Source organism: Phoxinus phoxinus (assembly GCF_949152265.1).
Source record: "Phoxinus phoxinus genome assembly, chromosome: 4".
Taxonomy (NCBI): domain Eukaryota; kingdom Metazoa; phylum Chordata; class Actinopteri; order Cypriniformes; family Leuciscidae; genus Phoxinus; species Phoxinus phoxinus.
In genome coordinates, this window is record NC_136879.1 from 22,883,019 (window position 1) to 22,908,069 (window position 25,051).

Genomic DNA, 25,051 nt, shown 5'->3' on the forward strand with positions numbered 1-25,051 from the left:
CTCATGTCTCAAAGAACAAAACATTACAATAATAATGAACATAAACCATCTAAAGAGCACTGACCTGTACCACCTGACTGCTGTAGATTAATTTCACCGTTGATAGTTTAGCAATTCAATTGAAACACGTAGTTCGTAGCACATAGAGGGCCCTATTTTAACGATCTGAAACGCAAGTGTCAAAGCGCAAGTAACTTTGTGGGCGGTTCCGGCGCTGTTGCTATTTTCCCGGCGGGATAAACGACTCTTGCGCCTGGCGCAAATCTAAAAGGGGTTGGTCTGAAGTAGCTTCATTATTCATAGGTGTGGTTTGGGCGTAACGTGAAATAAACCAATCAGAGCGTCCTCTCACATTCCCTTTAAGAGCCGGCGCGCTTGTTCCATGGCGGATCGCTATAATAACGGCGGATTTGCCGGCGCACGCCAGGAGCAGTTCACATCCGAGGAGACCGACGTTCTCGTCAGGACCGTAAAACACAGAGAAGTGACATTGGGGATGATGGGAGAAACACACCCAAATTAGCTTCGGTTAAACAGGCGTATAATTTGGGTAAATGTGTAGCCTAATCTAGGTTTTTTTATTTTTTTTATCTAGATAGATCTTTTTCACATCTTCACGGACACAACAATGATTTGCCTCGTGTGTTAATATTTTTCCTTGTAATAATGTATGATTTGCAAAAATGAAAACTGCTGCGTCTGTTTATATTAGAGAATCAAAGTGGATGCGCATTAACACGCTACATTATGGCCAAGCACGCGCCCTTAAAATACCATATCACTAACGCGCAACGCGCCACTGTCTTTAGACTGTTTTTTTCCTGGTCAGTGGCGGAATTGCTTTCTAAAACTGGAAAATAGCACCAGGGAAGTTTTGCGCCGGAACACGCCTCCTCTTTGCGCTGAACCGCCCCCGCGAGCGCAAATTCATTTCCTAATTTACCGACGTGCGTCTGTGGAGGGAAAAGTCCGCTGTGCGCGGGTGCAAAATAGGAATGATACATGCGTCGGTGTTCAAAGTCAATTGCGCTGGGTGCAAGATAGGGCCCAGAATGTCATTTCAATTCATGTCATTTCATTTTAATTTCGTTAACGAAAATATGACGAAAAATATTTGTTGAGAACCTTTTTTTTCTACGACTAAGAGATGAAGTTGAGACGGCACCAATGTCATTAAACGATAATTGTGACTAAATCAACATGCAATTTTGTTGACGAAAAACATTTGTACCGCTTCTATTATTGATATCAGGGAGTGAAGAGAGTTTCAACCAATATAACAAAAAGTGTTTATGAAAAAAAAGCCTACTTTAATCTGCTTCGTTGTGATTACTGAAATTGATCAAGTATTTTCATTGTTATGCATGTTTTCAGTAAACAAAAACAGACATAAAAAAAACAGGTTTCTGCTTGAGGAATCATTTATTCACAGGTTTGGCTTGTTGCTGAATGCACCACTGTTCAATGCTACTTGGAAGCAAAGACTCTTCTTCCAGGAAGTCAAGCCTAAAGGACATTTGACGGGAGAGACAACGGACAAGCGATGGATATAACATCTATACAAATATACAACGTGTAATCAATGCTTGTGCACTGAATTTTGCATATGAGCTAGATTATTTTCCTTTATTATATTGACTTGATCTACATCCTATTCAAAAATAGGTTGATCACGGATTGTTTTCTAGTCTAATTTTGACAAGCAAATACAGCAGATACATTTGAATTCAAAAGCAAATACATGCTATACATTAAAGGACGACTCTTTTAGACTTTGTGCTTTTCATTCACCCCTTCACCGGAAGCCTTTACATGCTGGAGGCTTCAATAAGCAGTTTAACAATGTTAAATATTGAGAAGCAACAAACATAACCAAGACTGGCCTTCACTGAGACCAGTTGCTTGTGGACGGGATCAACATGTACTGATGGTACAGTAAACGGATATTAAAATGATTATCACTCATACTCAAGAACACATGCAAGACTGACACACTCGGCCCTTTACAGTGAATGTGCAAACTGGAATGACAATCAATGTCTAAACATAAGACATTTTGAGCCCAGAAGATCAATTTATTAGTGAACTGTGTGTAGCCAACTACTATGTTGGGTCCCACTTTATATTAGGCGTCTTTAACCTCTAAGTATTTACAGTACACTAATAGTGTTACTGTATATACTGCACAATTAATGTACTTATTGTGTTCATGTTGTACTGCAAAACACGTTGGCTGATTTTGAGATGGGAGACTGGTAATGTAAAAGACAAGTTTTGTTAAGTTTAAGAGTAGAATTAGGGGTATGATCAACAGTGTTATTGTACAGTAGATCTGATTACAGAAATTACATGCAGGTTTTTTTAAAAATATAGGTACAATGTAAAAACACAAGCATGTAAACAATAAGTGCATTGTGTCAAATGACTAAATGTTAGTATGTCTAGTAGTTTAAGACACTTCATATAAAATGGGTTCCTGTGTTGGCATTTGAACAGTTATGAATAAACTACTTTTAAAATCGTACTTAGTTACTTAGCTAGTTAGCATCACCTTCATTCAAATATCAATCCTTTTTTTTAAATGGTTTTACAATCTCGAGGTAAAAAGCGAATAATGATGTACTGTTTTCTTGTCTCCGCCACATAAAATGCTTCTGATCATCCAGTTGTCGTATTTCAAAAACAACAAACGATACATTCAATGAAAATTGAGCTTTTGCTAGTCAGTTCACTTCTGAACGCAAAAAAAAACACCAACACTATTTTGACTATGATATTACATTCAAATAAAACAAAAAGACAAATATGTACAATCTTAGTCCAAACATTAAAATCATTCATTAAAATCGCTAGCGTACATTTAGCACGTTTTTGTTTTCCGTTACATTACACTTTTTAAATAAATCACACATTCTGTTCTCTTGTCAACCGGAAATAAGTGTGACAATGAATACAAATTCCAGGAAGCAGCTGTACAATCTATTTCTCTTCATGAAGAGTGTTAGTGACAGAACCGAACATACTGACGAAAAGATTATTATAGCAGCAGCAGTTGGACTCATATATAGATATGCATGCGTAGATCCACATTCAACCGCTACAGACACACATCGGCGCACCCGCCATCTTGGAACGGTCAGCATGTCGTCACCACAACATTGCAGTTTCTGGTTGTGAAACCGCTGAGATTTAAACAGCCGAAGAAATGGGATAAACTTTCACAGGTGTGAATGTATTGGTTTTTATATGCATTAACTCAACATTACATGTTTTTACTATGGTACTTTTTAACGTTTTTACTTTTACTATGGTCACTTTTGAATGTTATGTTAGCTGACACCTCCGTCTTTTTGTATTGTGTTAGTTTGGCAAAATCATCTGCTAAAGTGTATTGCAGATATAGATATTCATGCGTCTAACTACGGTTACAGACGCTGTCAACTCGCTCTCGAATGTTCACAGACCGGCTTTGACCGTTCCGATATGGCGGACGGTTTAAGTATAGCGGCCCATAGGAGCAGCCGCTAATGAGGCATCTACGTAAATACATCTATGATTGGACTGACAAGTTCCTAGTCATTCAACGTCATACATGTTAAACCTGCACCAATTATTTGAAGTTCAAACTAGCATTTCTACAGCCACGTACATCAATAAATCTTCAACTATTCAGGCATTTCACACATTTTATAAAGAACATTCTAATGTCTAACTGACAGACAGAAACCAACGTGTTTCTCAAAAATGCTGAAATAAATAGTTATCAGGTTAAAATAAAATGTATAAACCTAAAATATTTAAAATATATAAAGTTCATACAAAAGGTAAAAACCCACATACAAGATTTGTGCACTGAAAGAGGAAATGCTAAGACATCGGAGACTTTTTATCAAACAGATGGCCGTGTGTGTGTGTGTGTGTGTGTGTGTGTGTGTGTGTGTGTGTGTGTGTGTGTGTGTGTGTGTGTGTGTGTGAGAGAGATCACTTGAAACAGAGTGGTAGGTTTGGCTGCATTACTCTCTATCCAACACTTAGAGGGTAGGGTGTAAAAGAGAGGTGGTTTACTGTACTAGGGAAAGTACGAAGGCAGATTGTGACAGATGGGCTGCGTCCGAAATCGCATACTCTCTTGGGTAGGTACTTATTATTAAGGTAGGTACTTATGCGCCCGCTAAAGAAGTAAGTTCTATATAGAATAAGTGTAGTATGAACGTAATACTATTTTTGCCATGTTGTCATTATCATGTGACCAACCAGCGTCAGTTACGTCGCTTCACTGCCATTCAGAAAACCTCTCCCGTGGCCTCATGGGATAGTAAAGTGTCCATCATATGCACACTTCAGAACCTCGCCGGAAGTAGGAGGTCACCATTTCATGAGTCTTTTCTACTCTCGTCACACTATATAGTAGGGAAGTATGCGATTTCAGATGCAGCCATGGTCTACAAACAAAACCTCATGTAGCACCAAACATGTAGTTACGATGAAGAGAAAACTCTGACAAGGACTTCTCCTTTCCGATGAAAAACTGCTAAAAGCAAATATTATTTTTACACATGTTCAGGTGTGCTGCTTCCCTCTTCCATCCTCTCCTAGTTAATCACATCGGTTCCACGTAGCAAAACGTTCGATTTCAAAAACTGTTTATTTACCTTTTACTTATTAAAGGTAATTTACCATTCATTTGTGCCCAGACTGGGTGTGTGCTTAAAACGGTGATGTGGGAGAGCGGACGGTCTCGGCCGAGCTGGGGGAAATGTCCTCGGACTCTGAGGTGAAGTCCGCCGGGGAGAGGGTCGGGCCGGTCCCGGGGCTGCAGGGGAAGGTGCTCTGGGTGGCTTTCACATCCTGGTGGCGTCTTCGTCTGAAAACCTGCCTCTCCTTATCAAGAGGGGTGGTCTGGGGAACACGAGAGCACGGGAGTGTTAAGGACTGCTCAGGAATCAACAGGGGAGAGTTCGGAGATAAACAGGGTTTCAGTTCTGTGTGCTTTATAATTAAACAGTGACTTTGCAAGACGACTTACATCAAAACCTGTCTTTGAATTAACACTGAACTGCGGTTGAAGTGTGAAAAAAAAATGATGGTGATAGTGAACTATTTAGATATAGTGCACCAAGCATAGTGTACTCTTTATCTCACATCTAATTAATGAAAAGGCTTATTTTATTTCCACTATTTTTTTTAAAACGTTATATGAATTATATGTAGATAAACATATTTAGTACATAAACATTACCGTACAAAAGGTTGATATGATTATTTTAAAGTAGTGTCTTATGCTCACCAAGGCTACATTTATTTAATCAAACATACAGTAGTCTAAAAACAGTAATATTGTGGAATATTAAAATAACTCATTTCTAATTTATATATTTTAAAACTTCATTTAATTCCTGTGATGGAATTTTCAGCATCATTATATTCTTCAGTGTCCCATGATCCTTCAGAAATCATTCTATGCAACTCAAGAAACATGTATTATTACTAATGTTAAAAACTGTTGAGTTTCATAGCATTTTTGTGGAAACCATGATACAGTACATTGTTTTAGGATACTGAATATAATTTTTCTGTAACAATCTAACAGTCTTTATTGTCCTTTTTGGTCAATGTAATGCATCCTTGCTGGATATAAGTGATATTTCTTCTTCTTTTTTTTAATTTTACTGACCCCAAACCTTTGAATGCTCTCTCTCTATATATATTAGTCAACATTTGAACTGGACCAAAACCTTTCATCAAAGTTATACATGAATTTTGAACAATACCAGTTCTTATCTTAGGACAACTTTGATTAACTTTTTTGATCCAGTGCAAATGTTGACTACTCTATATACGTGTGTGTGTGTGTGTATATATATACAGTGTATATATATATATGTGTGTGTGTGTGTGTGTGTGTGTGTGTGTGTGTGTGTGTGTGTGTGTGTGTGTATGTGTATATGTATATGTGTGTGTATATATATATATATATATATATATACACACATATATATATATTTATATATATAATTATTATTATTTTAACAGTAAATCTACTGTAAATCTTCCTTCTGTAAATTGTAACATTTAATTTAATTCAACAATTATAGCAATAAATTGTTTTTATTGACAATTTACACTAAATTAAATCAGTGTTTCATGAACGGGTTTGTAAGGTTTACCTTTTAACTTTTTTTAAGCGCAGACCTAACAAATCAAAATGACTTTTGTTTTCATTATGGATTTTACTTTCTGCAACTTTGCCACCTACACATATATGTACACTTTCAGTGCGTTCTATATCCAGCACAGGACCGCACATTCAAACTAGTGTTTAACCCATAACCAGCAGTGTCATGCATAAGTGTACACTTCAACTGTCCAAGCTTCTTAGATCAGTAACACAGAGCAAAGAAAGGGAAAAGTGAAGCACTGGCAAACACAGTTCAGCACAGCACCACCAGAAAGCATGAGCTGAGAAGCATGAATGGCAAAGAAGCAGAGCATCCCCACTCTATAACAAGAGGCCGAGTGTGGAAGGAAAGGGACTATGGGGACTGCCAGCACGTTGCCATGGAAACACTGACGGTTTGAGCCGCTCTGTGGGCCGTACCTTATCCAATACATCCCTGGGTTCGGGTAGCAGTCCAAAGACCCTGAACGCTTGATGGAAAACCCCTTGTCCGGCTGAGCAGGGAGAAATGAGCGGAACTCAATAGATTAGATCTGTATTTTCACCGAGTAAAACAGCACAAGCTTTGAGCCATGAAGTGCTGTTCAATAATGGTGTGATGTTTAGAGTTGTACAAAACAGTAGCAGTGAGCAAACCAAGTGTTCAGAATGTTTCACCAGTTCTATACAAACACTCAGTTTGGGAGATACAAGCAACTGTATATGAAGCTAATGAAACGTGCAAAGCAATGTGCAAACAAAGTATTCTAAATGTTACTATAGCCTATATATATATATTGGGGTCAATAAGAAACAAAAATATTAAGCAGCACAAGTGTTTTCAACAGCAATAAGAAATATTTCTTAAGCACCAAATCAGCGTATTAGAATGATTTCTGAAGGACCATGTGACACTGAAGACTGGAGTAATGATGCTGAAAATTAAGTTTTGCCATCACAGGAATAAATTACATTTTAAAATATATTAAAATAGAAAACAGAATTAATTTCCTACATGCAACGACCTACATGCAAAATCAAAAGTAAAATACATCAAATAACCAAACATTTTCAAAGTATTAAAAAATGTCATTTAAAAAATATTTTGTTTAAAGGTAAAATATTTTGTTTAAAGGTAAACTATTTTGTTTGTTTGTTCAAAATGAACAAAATAGAGTGTGTTTTTGTCTTACTGTACCCTGGTTCACTATGGTAGCATATTATAAGTGTTTATATTTTAGACCTTTACATTTTTACCTTTAAATTTACATTTAGTAATTTAGTAATTTTATGCAATTGTCCTACACAAAAAAAAGAAAAGAAAAAAAACCTTGAAACACATAAAAAAAGAGGAAATATTTTGGCTAATTTGATCCAGTCCCTGACAACATTGCTGACAGTCATTATATAAGCAGAAAGCAGAGTCACAGCCATAAGAAAGCAGAAGGATGAAGTCTGCCAGGAGAGAGGAGGAATGAGAGAAGAACAGCTGATGGATGAGTCAGCGAAAAGCTATGAGCAAGATAAGAGCAAAACCTCCAGAATATTTGAATACCTCAAACTATATTTAAGTATAATGTTCCAAAAGACAAAGGCTGTTCCAGCTCAAAACAATGCTAATTGTATAAGTTGATTTTTCCCATCAAACTGACACAGAAATCTCTCGCAGAAAAGCTCACATACCCGAACAAAAGAGAAAAATACAATGCTTTAAAGGGATTGTTGAAAATTATCCCATAATTTACTCACTCTCAAGCCATTCTAGGTGTATATGAGTTTCTTCTTTCCAGTCAGAGGTCACTCTTCCGTCAGAACTCGACTCGCGTACGACAGTTGCCGAAAGCCAGAGATTATAGTTGATAAATGTATAAAAAGTGATATTTTTTTTACAAAAACGCATCGCTTCAGAAGGCATTTATTAACCCCCTGGAGCCGTATGTATTACTTTTATGATGGATGGATGCATTTTTTTGTGCTTCAAAAACTCCCCCTGGGCTCTACTCACTCACTCCCATTATAAAGCTTGGAAGTGCCAGGATATTTTTTTAAATATAACTTTGATTGTGTTTGGCTGAAAGAAAAAACCCATATACACTCATATACAATAGGATGGCTTGAGGGTGAGTAAATGATGTGATCATTTTAATTTTTGGGTGAACTATCCCTTTAATGCCAAGAATAGTCCACTAAAAATATGTCACTCTTGTGGAATATGGGAGTAACACCTTAAAGTTATGGCTGCATATGAAGTGATCGCCTGTGCACCAATGATTGATTCAAGAACATTGGCTTTAACTCATGTGGATAATATAAACTGTCATAAAGAATATAAACATAATAGGCACAGTATAAAGATGATTCTTACTGCTATGACAGTGACTCCTGCAGTGGTGCTGTTGGGTTTGGGGCCCGTGTTGAAATGCTTCTTAATCTTGCCGGCCACAGACAACTGGTGCTGATTCTCACACATTCTGTCATCCTGAGAAAGAATAGGAAAATACTTCCACATATCACTTACCTTACAATAGTCTGAGAATGCTACATATACATAAATCAGTAATAAAACAAAAGAACAAAGTCTTACATTAACCCAGGGATGGTCTAACACCTGTAGAGCTGTGTATCTCTGGTCAACCTCCACCTGTAGCATGCAGGTGATAAGTGTCTGTAGAAAAAGCAAGTAAGAAAGAAAGAAAGAGAGTGAGGTCATTCTTTTTTCCCAGAACTTTCAAACTGTTTTGGTACACCAACCTTTGCAGAGTCAGATACATTGTCCCAGTATGGAAGAGGGAAATCCAGCTGTCCCATCAGAATGTGGTCAAAAAGAGCCTCCTGGTCCTCTGTGCTCCTGAACAGATATGCAAATAGTTTTTTAATTTTCATAAATATGTATTGTGCTGTTGCAATAAGAACTGAAGGTACAGCTCACACTATCTATCCTACGCATATGTGCAGGTCAAAATAGAATGATAGAAAACGGCCACTAGAGGGAGTAAGACATCACAATTGAACCTCTTATTTTCTTTTCTTTTTTTTATTCAAGCAACATATATTTTGTACAAATACAAGTATTAAACAATATGCATACAATACAAAAAAGAGGAGGGGGGGGAGCAACTATATGAAAATAGAAAAGAAAAAGAAAAAGAAAAGGGTGCCAGGGGATAATAACAAATATCAGAATAAAGGTGCATTCAGGTATAAATATATATAATAAATATTTTGTAAAGCTCACAGATTTTTAGTCTTGACAGCTTAATTATTCAGAGTCTCTAATTTTACATACAGCCTTACTTCAGTCAACAAACTCACAAAATTGGGTAATTTAACTGCGTTCTACTTGTATATAATGAGCTGTAAAAATCTCTAAATTTAACCTAAGCTTAAAGTCACCATGAAACGGAAATAGACTATTCTTATTTTTTTTATGAAATATTGCAGCATTTATTATACATTATTTAAATGTGCACATCATGTTTTTTATTCATGTGCCCTCATAATCTTTAATCAAAATAACTTCCCCTCCCTTTTCCAGTGTCATCTCTTCTCTGATTATGCGTTTATTGGCGTGAGGGCGGGACAACCTGTCACTCACATGAGATCGACCAATAGCAAACCACAACAATCCAACAATTCCCAATGGATACAATCAAGTCCCTCCCTACTTTTTTTCCTATTTAAGAAGCTGTTTTTTTAATCAAGAAGTCTAATCGCAACTTCCATTTAATGATGACTTTAACTTACAATGATGCTGTACTTACCCACGGAAAGGAGGGAAGCCACAAAGCAGAATGTATGTTATGACCCCCGCCGCCCAAATATCAACCTTCAAGCCATACCTGTAACATGGAGAGAAAAACACAATATGGCAGTTACATTCTGGTTTTCATACCATATTTGAATAACATTCCCATGCTAATGAAGACGTGACTGACCCCGTCTCTGCGACAATCTCTGGAGCTACATAGGTCGGGGTCCCACATATAGTGTAAAGTGGACCGTCCACAACTGTTGCCAAGCCAAAATCTCCCAGTTTCAGAGATTTGCTCCCATCCTGGTGCTCATAGACCTAAAGCACGTAATAAATACAAACAAATCTACATCAAAATACTTGATATTTAGGTTCTTGAAATAGATCTCTCTTTTAAAAAGTAAAATTATAATTAAAATATTAAATATAATTTAAAATGAAAGTAAATAAATATATATAATAAAATGTTATATTTTAGCAGCTGTTGAAAGGGGAAGCTCAAATGAGATTCCAAACTGTGTCTGATTTGTTTGTCTGAAGAGTTTTATTTTAGTTATAAGTGGAAAACTGGTCAAGAGTCAATCCACAACTTTACATAACTCACAAGATAATAATGTGTGTGCTAGGCACAATAGCCTTTGTCAAAGCTGGTGTGTTCTTCATACTGTCATTACAGAAACATACAGGTTTCGACACAGTGCAGTGTCTGATAAGATGGGTAAAATAGTCTCAGTTTTAGGTTGATCTTGTTTTAAAGCTTGTGTAAGAAGGGTTATTTGAGGTTTCTGCACTCGAGAGGACGGGGGAAAAACATTTCAGTTCTGAGATTTATTCCAAGGTGCTTTTGTGAAGATAAAACTGAGATACTGTCATTTATAGGGACAATATTCTCGGTACAATACTCTTAACTCCCACCAGGAGATTCTCAGGTTTGATGTCACGGTGAACAATGTTAAGGCAGTGCAGATATTTGATAGCGCTGGCCAGGTTATACAGCATCCCGCTGGCGTCCCGCTCGGTGTATTTGTTGGAGGAGGTGATGGCATCAAAGAGGTCGCCACCCTGTTTATGAACACACAATTTCACAGATTAAACAGCAACAATATCTGAGCAGTCAAATTTAATGCAACCTAAAAAACTTTACTGAAAAGTAGTCCGTTTTATATTCTAAGAAGTCAACTAAAAAAAAATTAAAAGCATATAAACTTCTCGAAAGAAGTCTCTTATGCTCACCAATGTAGCATTTATTTGATCAAATACTATCTATTATAAATGCTGTCTATTATTGGTTTGAGTTGATAAAAGGGGTGCGCAGCTCAAACAAGTAGCTCTTATCAGTTGGGCAATGTGGTGGTAACCCCTGTGCGACATCTAACAAAATTTAGTCACACTGGCAGGAGAAAAAAATAGCAAAATGCGACAATTTGAACAGTCTGGAGCTTTGACTTTTATAATATATGTATATACACATGTAAATGTCCGATATTTCACCTTGACCAGCTCCATGACCAGGTAGAGCTCACTGTATGTGTCCATTTCTTCAATCAGCAGAACAATGTTAGGATGCTTAACTCTCCGAAGAATAGACACCTCGTTCTGGATCATGTGTTCCTGTGAGCCACAGACAAGCCATGCAGTGCAACACAGTGATCTTGCATTAATAAGTGCAAAGTGCACACACACATTTATGCATTTCACTGAACAGGATTCAGAGATATTAAAGTCGTCTCACCTTCCCCCTGCATTTGCTCTTGTTAATGATCTTCAGAGCGTACTCTCGGCCTGTGGATCTCTCCATACACTCTCGGACCACGGCGAAGTTCCCATCGCCGATCGTTCGTCCCACTTTGTACCTCTCGGCTATGGAAGCAGGAACCTGAGGACAATCCTCCATCAGCTCGGCTAGAAGGGAAAAAAGATGTGGGATGTAACATTCGGATGAAGAAGAAGATGATAAAACGTTTATCAAAGTTTCCAAGGGTTCCTCACCTTCACTGCCCGGCCCATCGCCCTCATCCATGGAGCTGCACACCTTGGTGGAGGCCAGAGAGAGAGAGGAGCCACTGTGCTGAGAGCCCTGCCAGAGAGATTACAGTGAGAGGTAGTCATTTTACTATATTTTTTGGTAAGTGAAGAGCCTGAACTATATATATGTATACAGTATATATATAAATGAATGTTAACAGCACGTTAAAAGTGCAATTTTACTTGTTTAATCTACAGAACACAAACAAATACATCTAATTTAACAGAACACCAGCAGTTATCAGAACAGGGTAATGTTGTCAAACTATATAAATTAGGTCAATCACAGAAAGAGTGGAAATGGAGAAGGCACAGCCAGGTCAAGATTCTGGTCTGCTGTTGCTAGGAAACATTTTGGGTGAACGTGGAATTATTTAATACGATGATGAATGAATATGAATGTGTTTCAGCTGCAATTCAGTGTGATTCAGCACTATGTTGGCAAATTAAAGCACGTGAAGTATAAGTGCTTGATGGTTTTGCTTGATGCAGTGAAATACACTACAAACACTACAAATATGAATAAGGCAGTTCCACATAGTAAAGGGTATTTTATAAAGACTTTTTAGCGCATTACAGCAAATGCAGCAGATGTGAAAGGTCTTTAAAGTGACAGTTCTCACCCTTCGTCTCCTCAGACTGGCTGGACTGGTGGGAGATGGACTGGGAGATTTGCCTGACCGTGGGGTCGACAGCTGACTTCCTGCTGTTCCATTAGCTGAAATATAGAAGAACAGGTTGGTAATGGTCAAAGATTTTATTAGGAGTGTCCTAGTCATATTTCACCCCAAAATCAAACGGAAGAAAAAAATTTACAATATATTTTGCATGAAGAAATAAAAAAACATTAATTAATTTATTAATAATTTCAGTTTTATCTGACTTTTGATCACTTCTGTGATTCTATGGGTCATCTCTCGTCATACGCAAGAGACTGTTCATGAATTTTCTTAGCAATGATTTTCTCAGGGTGGGTTGCCAGGTATTTCCCCTATCTCCCCTTTACATGGCTCAGGACTCACACACACACACACACACACACCTACGGACAATTTAGCGTCTCCAATTCACCTATACTGCATGTGTATATGTGACCCTGGACCACAAAACCACTCACATGGGTCAATTTTGAAATAATAAGCTTTCCATTGATGTATGGTTTGTTAGGATCGGACTAAGAATGAATATTTGTCTGAGATACAACTATTTGAAAATCCGGAATCTGATAGTTATAGAAAGTTATAGAAGGCTTTTCAGTCCACAAATCACCAACATTCACCATGGTTTTATTAATATATATATTTTTTGAATTCTTATTTGAGGTGTTGAAGTGACTGATGTTTTTTTTTTAATCTCAAATTGCACATTGCACTGTGCATGACTTGTTTTAAAATATTGAACAGGCTTGTACAGTAAATATAGGCACAGAATGCAAAATGCAACCAGTTAGTAAAAGTAAGAGTGCTATAAGAAAATGATTGAAATATACACAGGCGTAAAGGCAACTTCAAGCTATCTCACATAACATACACAAGGCTGCTTAGTTTTGTATGTATGGCATTTTAAGTGCAATATGAAATCCAAGCATTGATCTCTACAACACTTTCAAAACAAACAGTTCCTTCAATATTAGAAGTATACACATGCCGCTTTGAAATATGACGAAAACAAGCCTCACAGCCATGAAAAATCTACAAAGCATAATATTAACCCTTCATTTAGATACAATGACAAACTAAAAAATAATTATCGGCTACTTTAATTCCTCTCCACCACCTAAAAAACAAGAAAAACAAATGAAATTCAAAATATCTCTCCAAAAGAAATCATTTTTACGAATTTGCCGCACAACACACCGTGTCCTACCTGCTAAAGAGTGCAGCAGGCGGCCAGAGCAAACTGCGATTCCTCCTGCGCTCATAGTGACTGTGAGGAGCTAGAGTATGAATGAGTGTGGGAGAGGAGGAGAGGAGGTATGTAGTGTGTTCCTGCTGGCTGCGCACACCTTACGTCATGAACAGCCACAGAGGGAGGAGTTTCTCTCATAAACATGCCATATCGTAGTTGCAGTGCTGTCTGTGTGGGTGACTATAAAGAGCTCAGAAAAGATCTCATGGCAAAACACCGTGGAGATGTTTCTGAACGGCGAGTGCAGCCGAGTGGATGACGTGGTGTTTTGAGTGGATTTCTGAAGTATCACCACAGAATGTGTGAATACAAATTAAGCTGTTTGAAGCTCGGATTACGCTATGATTCAGAGGCCCGGCCACTAATATGATTCCTTTCAAAGCTTCTCAGAGCACATCAAGCTACAAATAAAGCCACCTCAGTCTCAAATATCAATGTTACTCTATGTTTGTGTGTCACTGTGATCCGCATACAATGCTCCCTCGCCATCTGTGATACACTATCACAGGTGGACATAATCCAGCATGTGGAGAGTGAGAATGCATCATCATAGTGTTATTTTTGGAATGTAAAACAGATTTGAAGGACTATCAGATCAGCCGTCATTCATGTGTGTGATTACCGAACAACAAATTTGGTGAGTAAATGCAAGTAGTGTGGTGAAAATATTAGTCAGAGAACTTCACTTTCAAACTGGATCAGACTTCATATTTTTTTGAAGGTTGGATGTTGGTGATTAGAGGGATATTTTATTTGATATGCACTATTTTAAACTAAAAGGTTGTGGTGGGTAATGTTTTAGAAAGAGATCTCTGTTGCTCACAAAAGCTGCATTTATTTAATAATTTTTTTTGTGTGAAATACTGTATTATTATAATTTAAAATAACTGTTTTTCTATTTGGATATATTTTAAAGTGGCATTTATTCATGCGATGGTACAGCTGAATTTTCAGCATCATCACTCCAGTCTTCAGTGTCACATGATCCTTCAGAAATCATTATAATATGATGATTTGGTTCTCAAGAAACATTAAAATCTTCCAAATATCTGAATTCTTTAATGTTCAAAGTCCTTGGGGTTCAAAATCATTTTAGTATATATTTTCTTTAAAAACGTATTAAACAACGATGAACGATACATTTCATCCCACACTAGCCCAGAAGGGAATGACTAATAGCATATCAAATTTCATGATTCAAACCTGATGTTTACAGTGTTCAGCATTTTAAGAAAAATCCATATTTCATAGTTTTTGCTTAGTCCACTATTATTTTCACTATTCCATTGTCTTGAAACAAATACAAAAGGCATCAACAAATGTATAACCAGCCAAAGCATTTTCTAATTAAAATATTCATTCAAATTTCTTCTTTTTCATTTTATTTTCATTTCATTTACTGATTTACTAAGTGTCACAAAACCACACCAAACATCCCTTTTATTATTTAGGAACTTTTTGCAAAGGTTGGTGCTTTTTGAATGAGCTTCCAGATCAATAAAAAACAATTACACTAGGTTTGTTTGTCCAAACTGCATGGCAGATCTCTGTTCCAGAGTGTGGATGTGTTATATTTGGGATAAGGCACCTCTGCTCTCCCAAAACATTAGCAATATCTCTCGTAAACAATTTGGCCCAACCACCCAGTTAATGCTCATCTACGTCATTTCCAGACAGTGTCAACTATTTCAGAGAATGAGGTTGAGACTCATTACAAAACAACCCGCAGCGAGTCGGTTCTAAGGGCTCATTTTGTACCTGGCCGGAATACTAAATTTGAAGAACAGGCTCGAGCTGAAGCACAATAATTGTTCTGTTTTTGTTGTTGTTTTTGACATGTCTCTATACTGCTTACAAAGTGGCGGATGCCTGGTGTTTATCTGGAACATCAACATCAGGAAGTGATGACTCATGATCACTTGCAGGAAAAAGAATAAAACCTAGATCAATTGGATGTTCAGGACAACATTTGTTGTTCAGTTAGGAACAGATACACACAATCCCGCTGTAAACAGAAAACACACACTAGTGGACAAACGCACAAAAATAGGCTTTCTAACCGCATGTAGGGGGAGACCGGAGATGGTTGTAACACTTTTTGCTTCAGCATCAGTACCTCGGTGGTTGTTTGTGCTAGATATCTCAAATTTTCATATATGGTTGCCACATTTGTCTACTGCAAATATAACTCACTTGTATATGTACAACACAATCACAGATTATGTGATATAATATTTTGCATAAACATCATTGAAGAACAAAGAAAAAATTATGTGAACAATTTAAACTGACAAACAACATTATTGTATATATATATAGTATTTTTTTAGAACTTTAAACGTAGTGCAAAACAATTGTCGTGCGTGTTTGTGTGTGTGTGTGTGTAAGTGTACTGTTTTCCTGTCATATAATGGTTCAGTCACTGGCTGTTTCCATGATTTCCATTTTTTGTGAATTTTGAGATATTGCATAAATTCTAAATTCTATGAATGTGCACAAAAAACTTGTGCGTTCAATTGATGCAGGTATTTTTTTATCTGGTAAGAAGACTACGTATAAACTACGATGGGAACACATTTACTGAATAAATCCCTCGATATGCAACAAAAAACTCAGGTGACTGCCTCAATAGAGGATGTGATTGATAACTGGACTCATCGGGTTGGTTGTAACATTTTTAATAAACTGTTACAACTATCCCCACCACCCCAAACAGCCATAACATAGCTAAATGTTTTAGCATGTGGGTTTGAAGCTAGCATAAATACAAAGCATCAAATTATGAAACAGCTACTTCAGGTCATGTAAGGTCAATAATTATATCTACAACTCAATGATTTCTAGGTACTTTCTTACCTGAAAATAAAAATTTTCGATCATAAAATCTACAGATTTACTCACAGTCACATGCAATTTCTTCTGTGAGCTCAAAAAGTCTATGATATTGATGACGTTACCACGGCTCTTTTCTGACCTGTCAAACTGACTGTTACACTTACATCTAATCCCGTGTTATAACACTCCCCGGTCTACCCCTACACAAACACACACTGCTGTCAGAAATGTGTTAACATTGCACACGTATAACGTAACACTGCAAAAGGGTGCCAATGTGTCATAAACAGAGAAAAGCATTCAGAACCTTGTCAAAAAATGACTTAAACCAGTCTAAGATAAGGGGCCCTATTTTAACAATCTGAAACGCAAGTATCAAAAGCGAAACGCAAGTAACTTTGTGGGCGGTTCTCGACGCAAATCTAAAATGGGTTGGTCTGAAGTAGCTACATTATTCATAGGTGTGGTTTGGGCGTAACGTGCAATAAACCAATCAGAGCGTCCTCTCACATTCCCTTTAAGAGCAGATGCGCTTGTTCCATGGCTGATTGCTATTATTATGGTGGGTTTGCCAGGCGCACACAACTTTCATGATGGTAAAGGGGATTTCGCAGTCTTCAGAATAGTTTTTCCTGGTTCTTGATGGACAACCCACTTTGTCAGATGTCCTTATGCTTGATCAAACAGGTGTGTTTATTTTCTCACATCTTCTCACATCTTCATGGACACCACAATGATTTCCTTTGTGTGGTAATATTTTTCCATATAATATATGTTTGCAAAAATGGGAACTGCTGCGTCTGTGTAAATGAGAGAAGCAAAGTGTATGCGCGTTGCGTTGTGCACACGCTACATTATGGCCAAGCATGCGCCCTTAAAATAGCATCTGAATAACGCGCCACTGACTTTAGACTAGGTTTTTCCTGGACTGTGACGGAATTGTTTTCTCAAACTGCAAAATAGCACCAGGGAACGTTTGGGCCGGAACACGCCTGCTCTTTTCGCTGAACCGCCCCCCGAGCGCAAGTTCATTCCCTAATTTACAGACGTCCGTCTGTGGAGGGAAAAGTCCGCTGTGCGTCGGGTGCAAAATAAGAATGATACATGCGTCGCGTACAAAGTCATTTGCTCTGGGTGCAAGATAGGGCCCATTGTCTCCTAGCATGACCAAACCAGTTAAGCCGGTCTGCATTGCTGGTTTTAAAATAATTTGGGCACATTCAGTTATCCAGAGTGGGAGATCAACTAGCCAACAGATAAACGATTTAAACTCCAATGAGAACAGAATAGAATAGAATAGAAACATAATAACAAAAAAAACACATAATAGAACAGAACAAAAAAACTGAATAGAATAGAACACAGAATAAAACAAAAACAAAAATAGAACAGCATCTTTTCTTCTATTCTAGAAATGTTCTGGCTGGTTTTGGAGTTTGCTTGAGCAGAGCAAATGAAATTATTTTATAATAATTTTTTGGACATTACCAAACCTCTATGAAGAGCTCTAGCAAATCAGACAATCAGACTACATCAAAACAAAATGCAGACAGAATAGAATAGAATAGAAGTGAACAGAATAGAACAGAACATAATAGAATTGAATAGAATATAATAGATTAGAATCTTTTTTATATTCTATTCTGGCTGTTAGTGTTTTTGGAGTCTGCTTGAGCAGAGCAAATTAAACCAGTTATATGCTGGGTTGGTGAGTTCAAATTGGTTCAGTGTTCTAAGCCTCCATAAGGCTGTGAAGGATGTAATATAATTCTAATCATTCACTGATGTAAAAGTTAGTTTTTTTTACATAACCAAAACTCTATGAAGAGCTCCACCCAATCAGAAATCACTGTGACTTGAATACTAAAACATCCCATTAAATGAAACTGTTAATTGACACAAAAGCTCATTACATATGGAGAGACTATGAGTAAATGACGAGTGTCAGCCGAATTAGTTGCCTAATTTGGGACATTACTCCTCAAGCACATCTTCTGAGAATGCTGTGAGTGATTTGGAGATAATTAAGGCTATAAACTACACTCATCCATGTTTTAAATTTACAACGTTGAATTCTGAGACTGCAATGAATAAACTGACAAGCACCCAGTTTAGATTTCATGAGTCACTCTTGCACACATGAGTGTCAGCCTACTACACACAACCTACAGTTTACAGCTACAGGAATGCTCATCAGACACATTTATAGGCATGATGGGACTATTAAACAACAGTCTGATCTAAAGACATGTACCTGAGCAGCTGGAACCAGGGGACTTGCTCCTTCTCGAGTGTCCACCACTGCGGGGAGAGCAGCGGCCCTGCATGGGAGAAATACGGCCATAGGACTGCGATTTCATCACCCTGCACTCTGAGAAAGGTAGCAAAAGAGAAACACATCTGAAATCACTCCATTCTCACATCCTCCTGTCTCTGTAACACACACCGAAGAGAGTCTCATCTGTGTGGACGACCTGATGTCACCGCCGATCAATCTACCGTAACCTCTGTCGGGCTCAAGCATGACGGCCTGACATCCTGGAGGTCTGATCAGAGGAGTTGCTCTCAGACCAGATCAATATGTCTATCAATAGGATATGAAAATAGCTCATAGTCTGATGCCCGTTTCTGTATTGACAATGTCAATTCGTTTAGTTTTAACAGTTTTTAATAAAACTTGATAGTAACTAGTGTCATAATAATAATTACAAAAGTCAGTAAATAAGATGCCTACCTGAATATGTATTATTCTTTACAAGAAGTGTGATTTTATTAGTAAAGCTTTAAAATATATGCAAATAACAATACTGATACTGACAGCGGGAAACAAATGCTACAGCTAATTAAGTAACACACCCCAGCTGATGAGCTTATTATATAATGTTATAACTTCTACTCTTAAATATTACAATGTTGGAAAATATGTGCATTAGTCAAAACAGCTTATTTAAATTGAAACCTAATTGCTAAGCACTAAAACAGAATTTGAAGCAACTTTCTTATATTGACAATCACAGAAGTCCATGTAGCTGAGGTAAGCGGTATAGTTGTTGTTGGTCTTAGGAAAACAGTCACGTTTAAAAAGGGAGGGAAACATTATCCATTAACTTACCACTCTCATCCAACAAGAAGTCATCCTGGTAGCGGAACTTCTCTGGGCCGCAGGCAATAAATATATCATCCTCACCAAAGAAGTCCTGAAGACATGATATCTATGAACACACCACAGGTAGACTTATTATTCACCTAAACATCAATGCATTTGAAAGAACATTTCTGTTCACAAGTTTGTGGGGTCGGTAAGATTTTTTAAACACGTTTTTAAAAATCTCTTTTGTTCACCAAGGCTGCATTTATTTGATAAAAAATACAGTAAAAACAGTAATATTGTGCAATATTATTACAATTTAAAATAACTGTTTTAATATATTTTAAAATGTAATTCATTCCTGTGATGGCAAAGCTGTATTTTCAGCATCATTACTCCAGTCTTCAGTGTCACATGATCCTTCAGAAATCATTCTAATAGGGTGATTTGCTGCTCAAGAAACATTTATCATTATTATCAATGTTGAAAATAGTTGTGATGCTTAATACTTTAATGGAAACCGCAATACATTTTTTAATAGATTTTTTAACAATATAAAAGTCTTTACTGCCACTGTTGATCAATGTAATGTGTTTTTGCTGAATAAAAGCATTAACTTATTTTCTTTAAAAAAGAAAAAAAAACTTTTGAATGGTAGTGCATATTTTCTTTTTTGATATCATTATACATATATTCAACTTAAGCAATTCCCAAAATAAAATGCATTATAATAATTGAAAATATGCAATAATTGAAAATATGCAGCATGTAAATAGATGTGTTTTCAAATTACCGGTAAATATAAAATGCATTGCATAAATATGAAGCTAAATAAATGAATTGGCTAAAATAGGCTAAATAAAATAATGCATTCATATTAAGTCAATAATTCAAGGCTCAGAATGTGAGGGTCAATTTGATCAGTGTCTCAAACCGTGTTTGACATCCTTATATTGTAAAGGTCAGTGATTCATACAGCTGCATGAATGAGAAGGCAGTTTAGCATCTCACTTTTATGTATCATTTACACATACCATTGAGAACATGTTGCTGTAGCAACAGTGACATCATCACCAAGAGGAGAGTAATGACTCAGTCAGGTGGCAAAAAAGTGACCTAATGCACACGCTGAGCTCAAAAAGAGTGAATGATCCGATATTCAGTGATATTACAGCAGTATAAATGGCATCGCTGATGAAAACCACATAAGGCGGGTAATGAGCCTACTACTAATGTATATGTGATCTTTTGTGCACAGCAGAGGGTTAGTTCAACATAATCTTTTGCACATTTAGCCTACTGTAAATGTCAAAGCTAAAAGTTACTCATGGGGGTATTTTGCATTTGTGAATAGAATAAAAAGAGCAATGTTGTGCATAAATGATAGTTAGAAAGAAAGAATAAAAGTTGAATTTCCTTTAATGCTTAAATGTAGGTGTATTACCTTTCTGTAAGCCGAGGAGTGTGCGCTAATATTTTCAGTCAATTTAACACAAAACAGGAAACTCATGAATATTCATGTGAGCTCCACCCAGTGTCACTGACCATCTCAGACACCAAATATTTTAGAACACCGGAACCAAGTCTGCGCTTGTCTACATTAATTACATTTACAAAATGAACTTAGGTACAATAAGACTTTTTAATGAAAATAAAGCTCCATGTTTAATAAAAAAAAAACAAATTCATGAAGATTAAATGAAAATGTTTATTAGAACTGTAAGGCTATGCAGAGTTGTAGACAGACAGTCACTGAGAAACACAAACAAACAGCAGATGCCTTTTAGTTCCTCCTGAACCAAAACAATGAGTTTATGCTGCGTTCATGCCATGTCGTAATTACCGTAATTAAGAGATGACAACCCATGACGTTTTACCCGGAGCTGTTCACATCCTTAGACTTGATTTTTGCGTTTAAATGGCCACACGATCAACGCCGAAATGAATCTGCAGCAGTCAGGTGGTACAAGTAAGAGCTCAAGAGACATGAGGTTGTTTAACGCCATCTCTTGTAACACATTGCATACAGTGTGTGTGTTCATGTCTTTTGGAGAAGGCATGGCTTTGGAGACGCTCTGAAGGGAGGGGGAAATTGCCTACCCTACCTTTAATTTAGTTTTATATTTATATATGTTCTTAAATCCTTATATTTTGTTCTAATGTCACAATAATCTCTGTACTGGGTTTTACACGATTCCTTGATTCTTTGTGTGGGTTTGGTGAAGTGTAATAAAAACAAACATCGTTACACGCATGCCTTACTTCTCATCACTGCTTCTTAAAGGTTTAGACGAGAATACCTCAGAGTTGCCCACTGTCGTTTCAAAGAATATTACAACGACGAGCATGTCAAGTATAAAGACAGGCTGCTCACTGCAGAGCCATGGTAGAGCATGAAGTCCAGCTCCCCCTCTCTGGATGTAATTTGGGCATAATGGGTGGAGCTAGAAGGTCCAACTACACCCCAACCCTACCCATAATATCCCTATCCCTCCACCCATTAGATCCACAGAGGTGGAGCCGCCGGAATAGGTCAAGCTCAACCCATGGTGTCCAGAGAGGGGGAGCTGGATGTCATTTGGCTCTGCAGTGAGTATAAACGCCTCATCTATTTGGGGAGGTGCGCGTACAGTCAACGGAGGCTCACAGAGCGGAGCAAGGCGAAAGGCATTGCAGAAAGTCATATGTCTATAATGCCTTAATGCTTTAACCCCTTCAACCAGTGCAATGGACATCACATGGTTTTTAAACAATATGATTTTATGTGTTTATAATATGAGTCCTGCCTGGTCACTGATTGGTCCCTGATCAACCAATAACAATGAAAGTATGACCCATAACTTAATCTGATTGAAATTCAGGCATGGGGTAAAATACGCATGACTAACCAACTAGACAGGAAGTGAAAGAGCTCCTTTTTACCTTTTATGTAGATTTGTGTTCATGGTAGCATCATTAACATGCACCTATTATACTTTTAAAAGTTTTAATTAATAATGTTTTAAGTTAATTTGAAGATCTTTCTGAGCTGTAGAACACAATATTTTATTTTTAAGTTTAATGTACATTGCAATGGACATTAGGTTTTAATACAATTAATTATTCATATGATTTTATGTCTTAAATCTTGTGACCATAAACTGTCATTCAGTTTTTCATTAGTTTTAGTGAAAATGAGCAACAGTGAATGTGAAATGAGTGAATACAAAGTAACACACACACACACACACACACACACACACACACACACACACACACACACACACACACACACACACGCCTGATGCTATATGCACATAATCATATAAACGTACACACAAATGCACCAACAAACACCCACAGACAAATATACACATACTCAGATTCACCCACTGCAACTATCAAAACGATTTTTCAAAGTTTTTTTTAGACTTCTCCTATCATCTTACCTTTTCCTACATTCTTATTGTATTGCTTTCTATTGTATTGTATTGTATTGATTTCTGTGTTTCATCAGTCCTGATCTCCAGTGTAGTGGACATGAAAACACAATCTGATAATAAATGCACAAATCATGTTATTTAGACTCATTTATGCATTGGAGAAGAGCAAATATCAAGTGGATAAAAATGTAGGTCTGTGGTTAAAATTGAGCAAGGACTGGGCGATATGACAATACATGTTGCTGATATTAATTACCAAATGTTTGATATTTACAAGACAAAACCAAAAACTTCCATTGACTAATTTAAACTGCACAGAAAATCAAATAATAACTTTAAACATGCCATTTGCATTCCAGTGATCATTTCTCCTGATCACCACAAGATGGCACAAGCACTTCATTTTGCAGATGCCACGAAACAAGGACTACAGAACTAAATCTTATAAGCAATACTTGCTCTTCCTCTGTCTAAGAGGTCAGCATTTCAACTCATCTCTGAGGCTACTGTGGGCACCTGCCATATCTCAGCACCAAAATATCATAGTAAATGGGCTCTTTTAAATAAAGGGCAGAGGCACACTTCAAAAAACCTGTTGGCAGACACCACTCACATTTAGGTCAGAAAAATTAAGAACAGTCTAGTAACATTCAAACAGTCAATGTTGTTCACCTAATATGACATCAGATTACATTCAATAAATAAAGATCAGATTAGCCAGTCTGGAAAACTAGTCTCCCTACATTTCGCTTTGATTGCAAAGTGTAAATCTTCTGGCTTTAAGTCAGTCGTTGGCAGGAACCGCTTGTACCAAGCAGGAGCTGTGGAACTCAAAAACATACACTAATCTGATGAATTATGCTTTTAATCCATATCTGCCATCTGAAGTAGTGACTAAAACTGCACAAAGTAAAGCACTTTTCAAGTGAAAAGATGCCAAGATACGATGTACTCCATTCATTTAGATAAGACTCTGAACCTCTTAAAATATAGCTAAATGCCTTTCAGACTTCAGTGTGGATGCTGGACTTTATAGCCTACTAAAACAAAGCTAGTAGGTAGCATCAAGTCCATATATCAGTGTTCAGAAGGATATAATGGTCAGGATTCACTGCAAGCATCATCTATGAGGATGGATCATCAATAAATCAGGGCGATACAGAGATATGACCTTCTCTGAGGTTCTTTAATTGTGATTAGCATCTGTATGCGAGAGGTAATGAGCACCTCCTGCAGGTTTATGTCCTGTTTGACAGGAAGCTTTTCACCGGGACTTCCTCTCAATGCATTACTAGGAGCGGCTCATCTGCAAAGCCATTACTGACACTTATCTAAAGAGAATCTAATGCAGAAATGCATTGTGGATAAAGCCTTTGAGAGGTTAGGGCCAACTAATAAAACCAACAAAACAAGCATGTTCTCTTTACAAAAAAACAGAAAACCCAAATGGCAAGCGTGCATCCATAGGTCACAGTATCCACAAAACGGCCTTATTGTTCATATTTCATGAGGCTATTTGTCTCCTTAATAAATCTGGGTGGTACGAACTGACCAACCCGATCTCACGGCAATTCGTACGAATTTTACGAGGTGGCTAATTCGTACCAATTCATACGACCTCACTCATACGAAGTTTTTTGCTAAATCGTACATATTTTACGAGTTGCCAAAATCGTATGAATTCATACGAATGACCTACCCCTGACCCCGCCCCTAAACCTACCCATCACGTGGGTTTAGACAAATCGTACAAATTCGTACGAGTGAGGTTGTACAAATTCGTACGAATTAGCCACCTTTTAATCACTCGTACAAATTCGTACGAATTGGTCATGAGATAGCGTTGAACTGACACGCATGAATAA

General features: G+C 37.2%; 1 protein-coding gene across 4 annotated transcripts in view; it reads right to left on the bottom strand.

The window, feature by feature from the left end:
* Positions 1 to 1,406: 1,406 nt before the first annotated feature.
* dclk1b (doublecortin-like kinase 1b) overlaps positions 1,407 to 25,051 on the bottom strand; it is a 37,274-nt gene continuing 13,629 nt past the window's right edge. Inside the window, exons 4-17 of one of the 4 annotated variants that reach the window (XM_079611233.1) lie at positions 19,789 to 19,888; positions 18,931 to 19,047; positions 12,557 to 12,651; positions 11,898 to 11,985; positions 11,641 to 11,810; positions 11,400 to 11,519; positions 10,824 to 10,970; positions 10,093 to 10,226; positions 9,919 to 9,996; positions 8,909 to 9,005; positions 8,742 to 8,822; positions 8,523 to 8,636; positions 6,599 to 6,672; positions 4,699 to 4,899 (exon numbers count right to left, since the gene is read on the bottom strand). In XM_079611233.1, coding sequence (XP_079467359.1) covers positions 4,842 to 4,899; positions 6,599 to 6,672; positions 8,523 to 8,636; positions 8,742 to 8,822; positions 8,909 to 9,005; positions 9,919 to 9,996; positions 10,093 to 10,226; positions 10,824 to 10,970; positions 11,400 to 11,519; positions 11,641 to 11,810; positions 11,898 to 11,985; positions 12,557 to 12,651; positions 18,931 to 19,047; positions 19,789 to 19,888 — 1,473 coding nt within the window. In that variant the 3' untranslated portion in view covers positions 4,699 to 4,841. Of the gene's footprint in view, positions 4,900 to 6,598; positions 6,673 to 8,522; positions 8,637 to 8,741; positions 8,823 to 8,908; positions 9,006 to 9,918; positions 9,997 to 10,092; positions 10,227 to 10,823; positions 10,971 to 11,399; positions 11,520 to 11,640; positions 11,986 to 12,556; positions 12,652 to 13,799; positions 13,904 to 18,930; positions 19,048 to 19,788; positions 19,889 to 25,051 lie in introns of those variants that run through there. The other 3 variants (XM_079611231.1, XM_079611230.1, XM_079611232.1) reach the window with 3 other exon arrangements.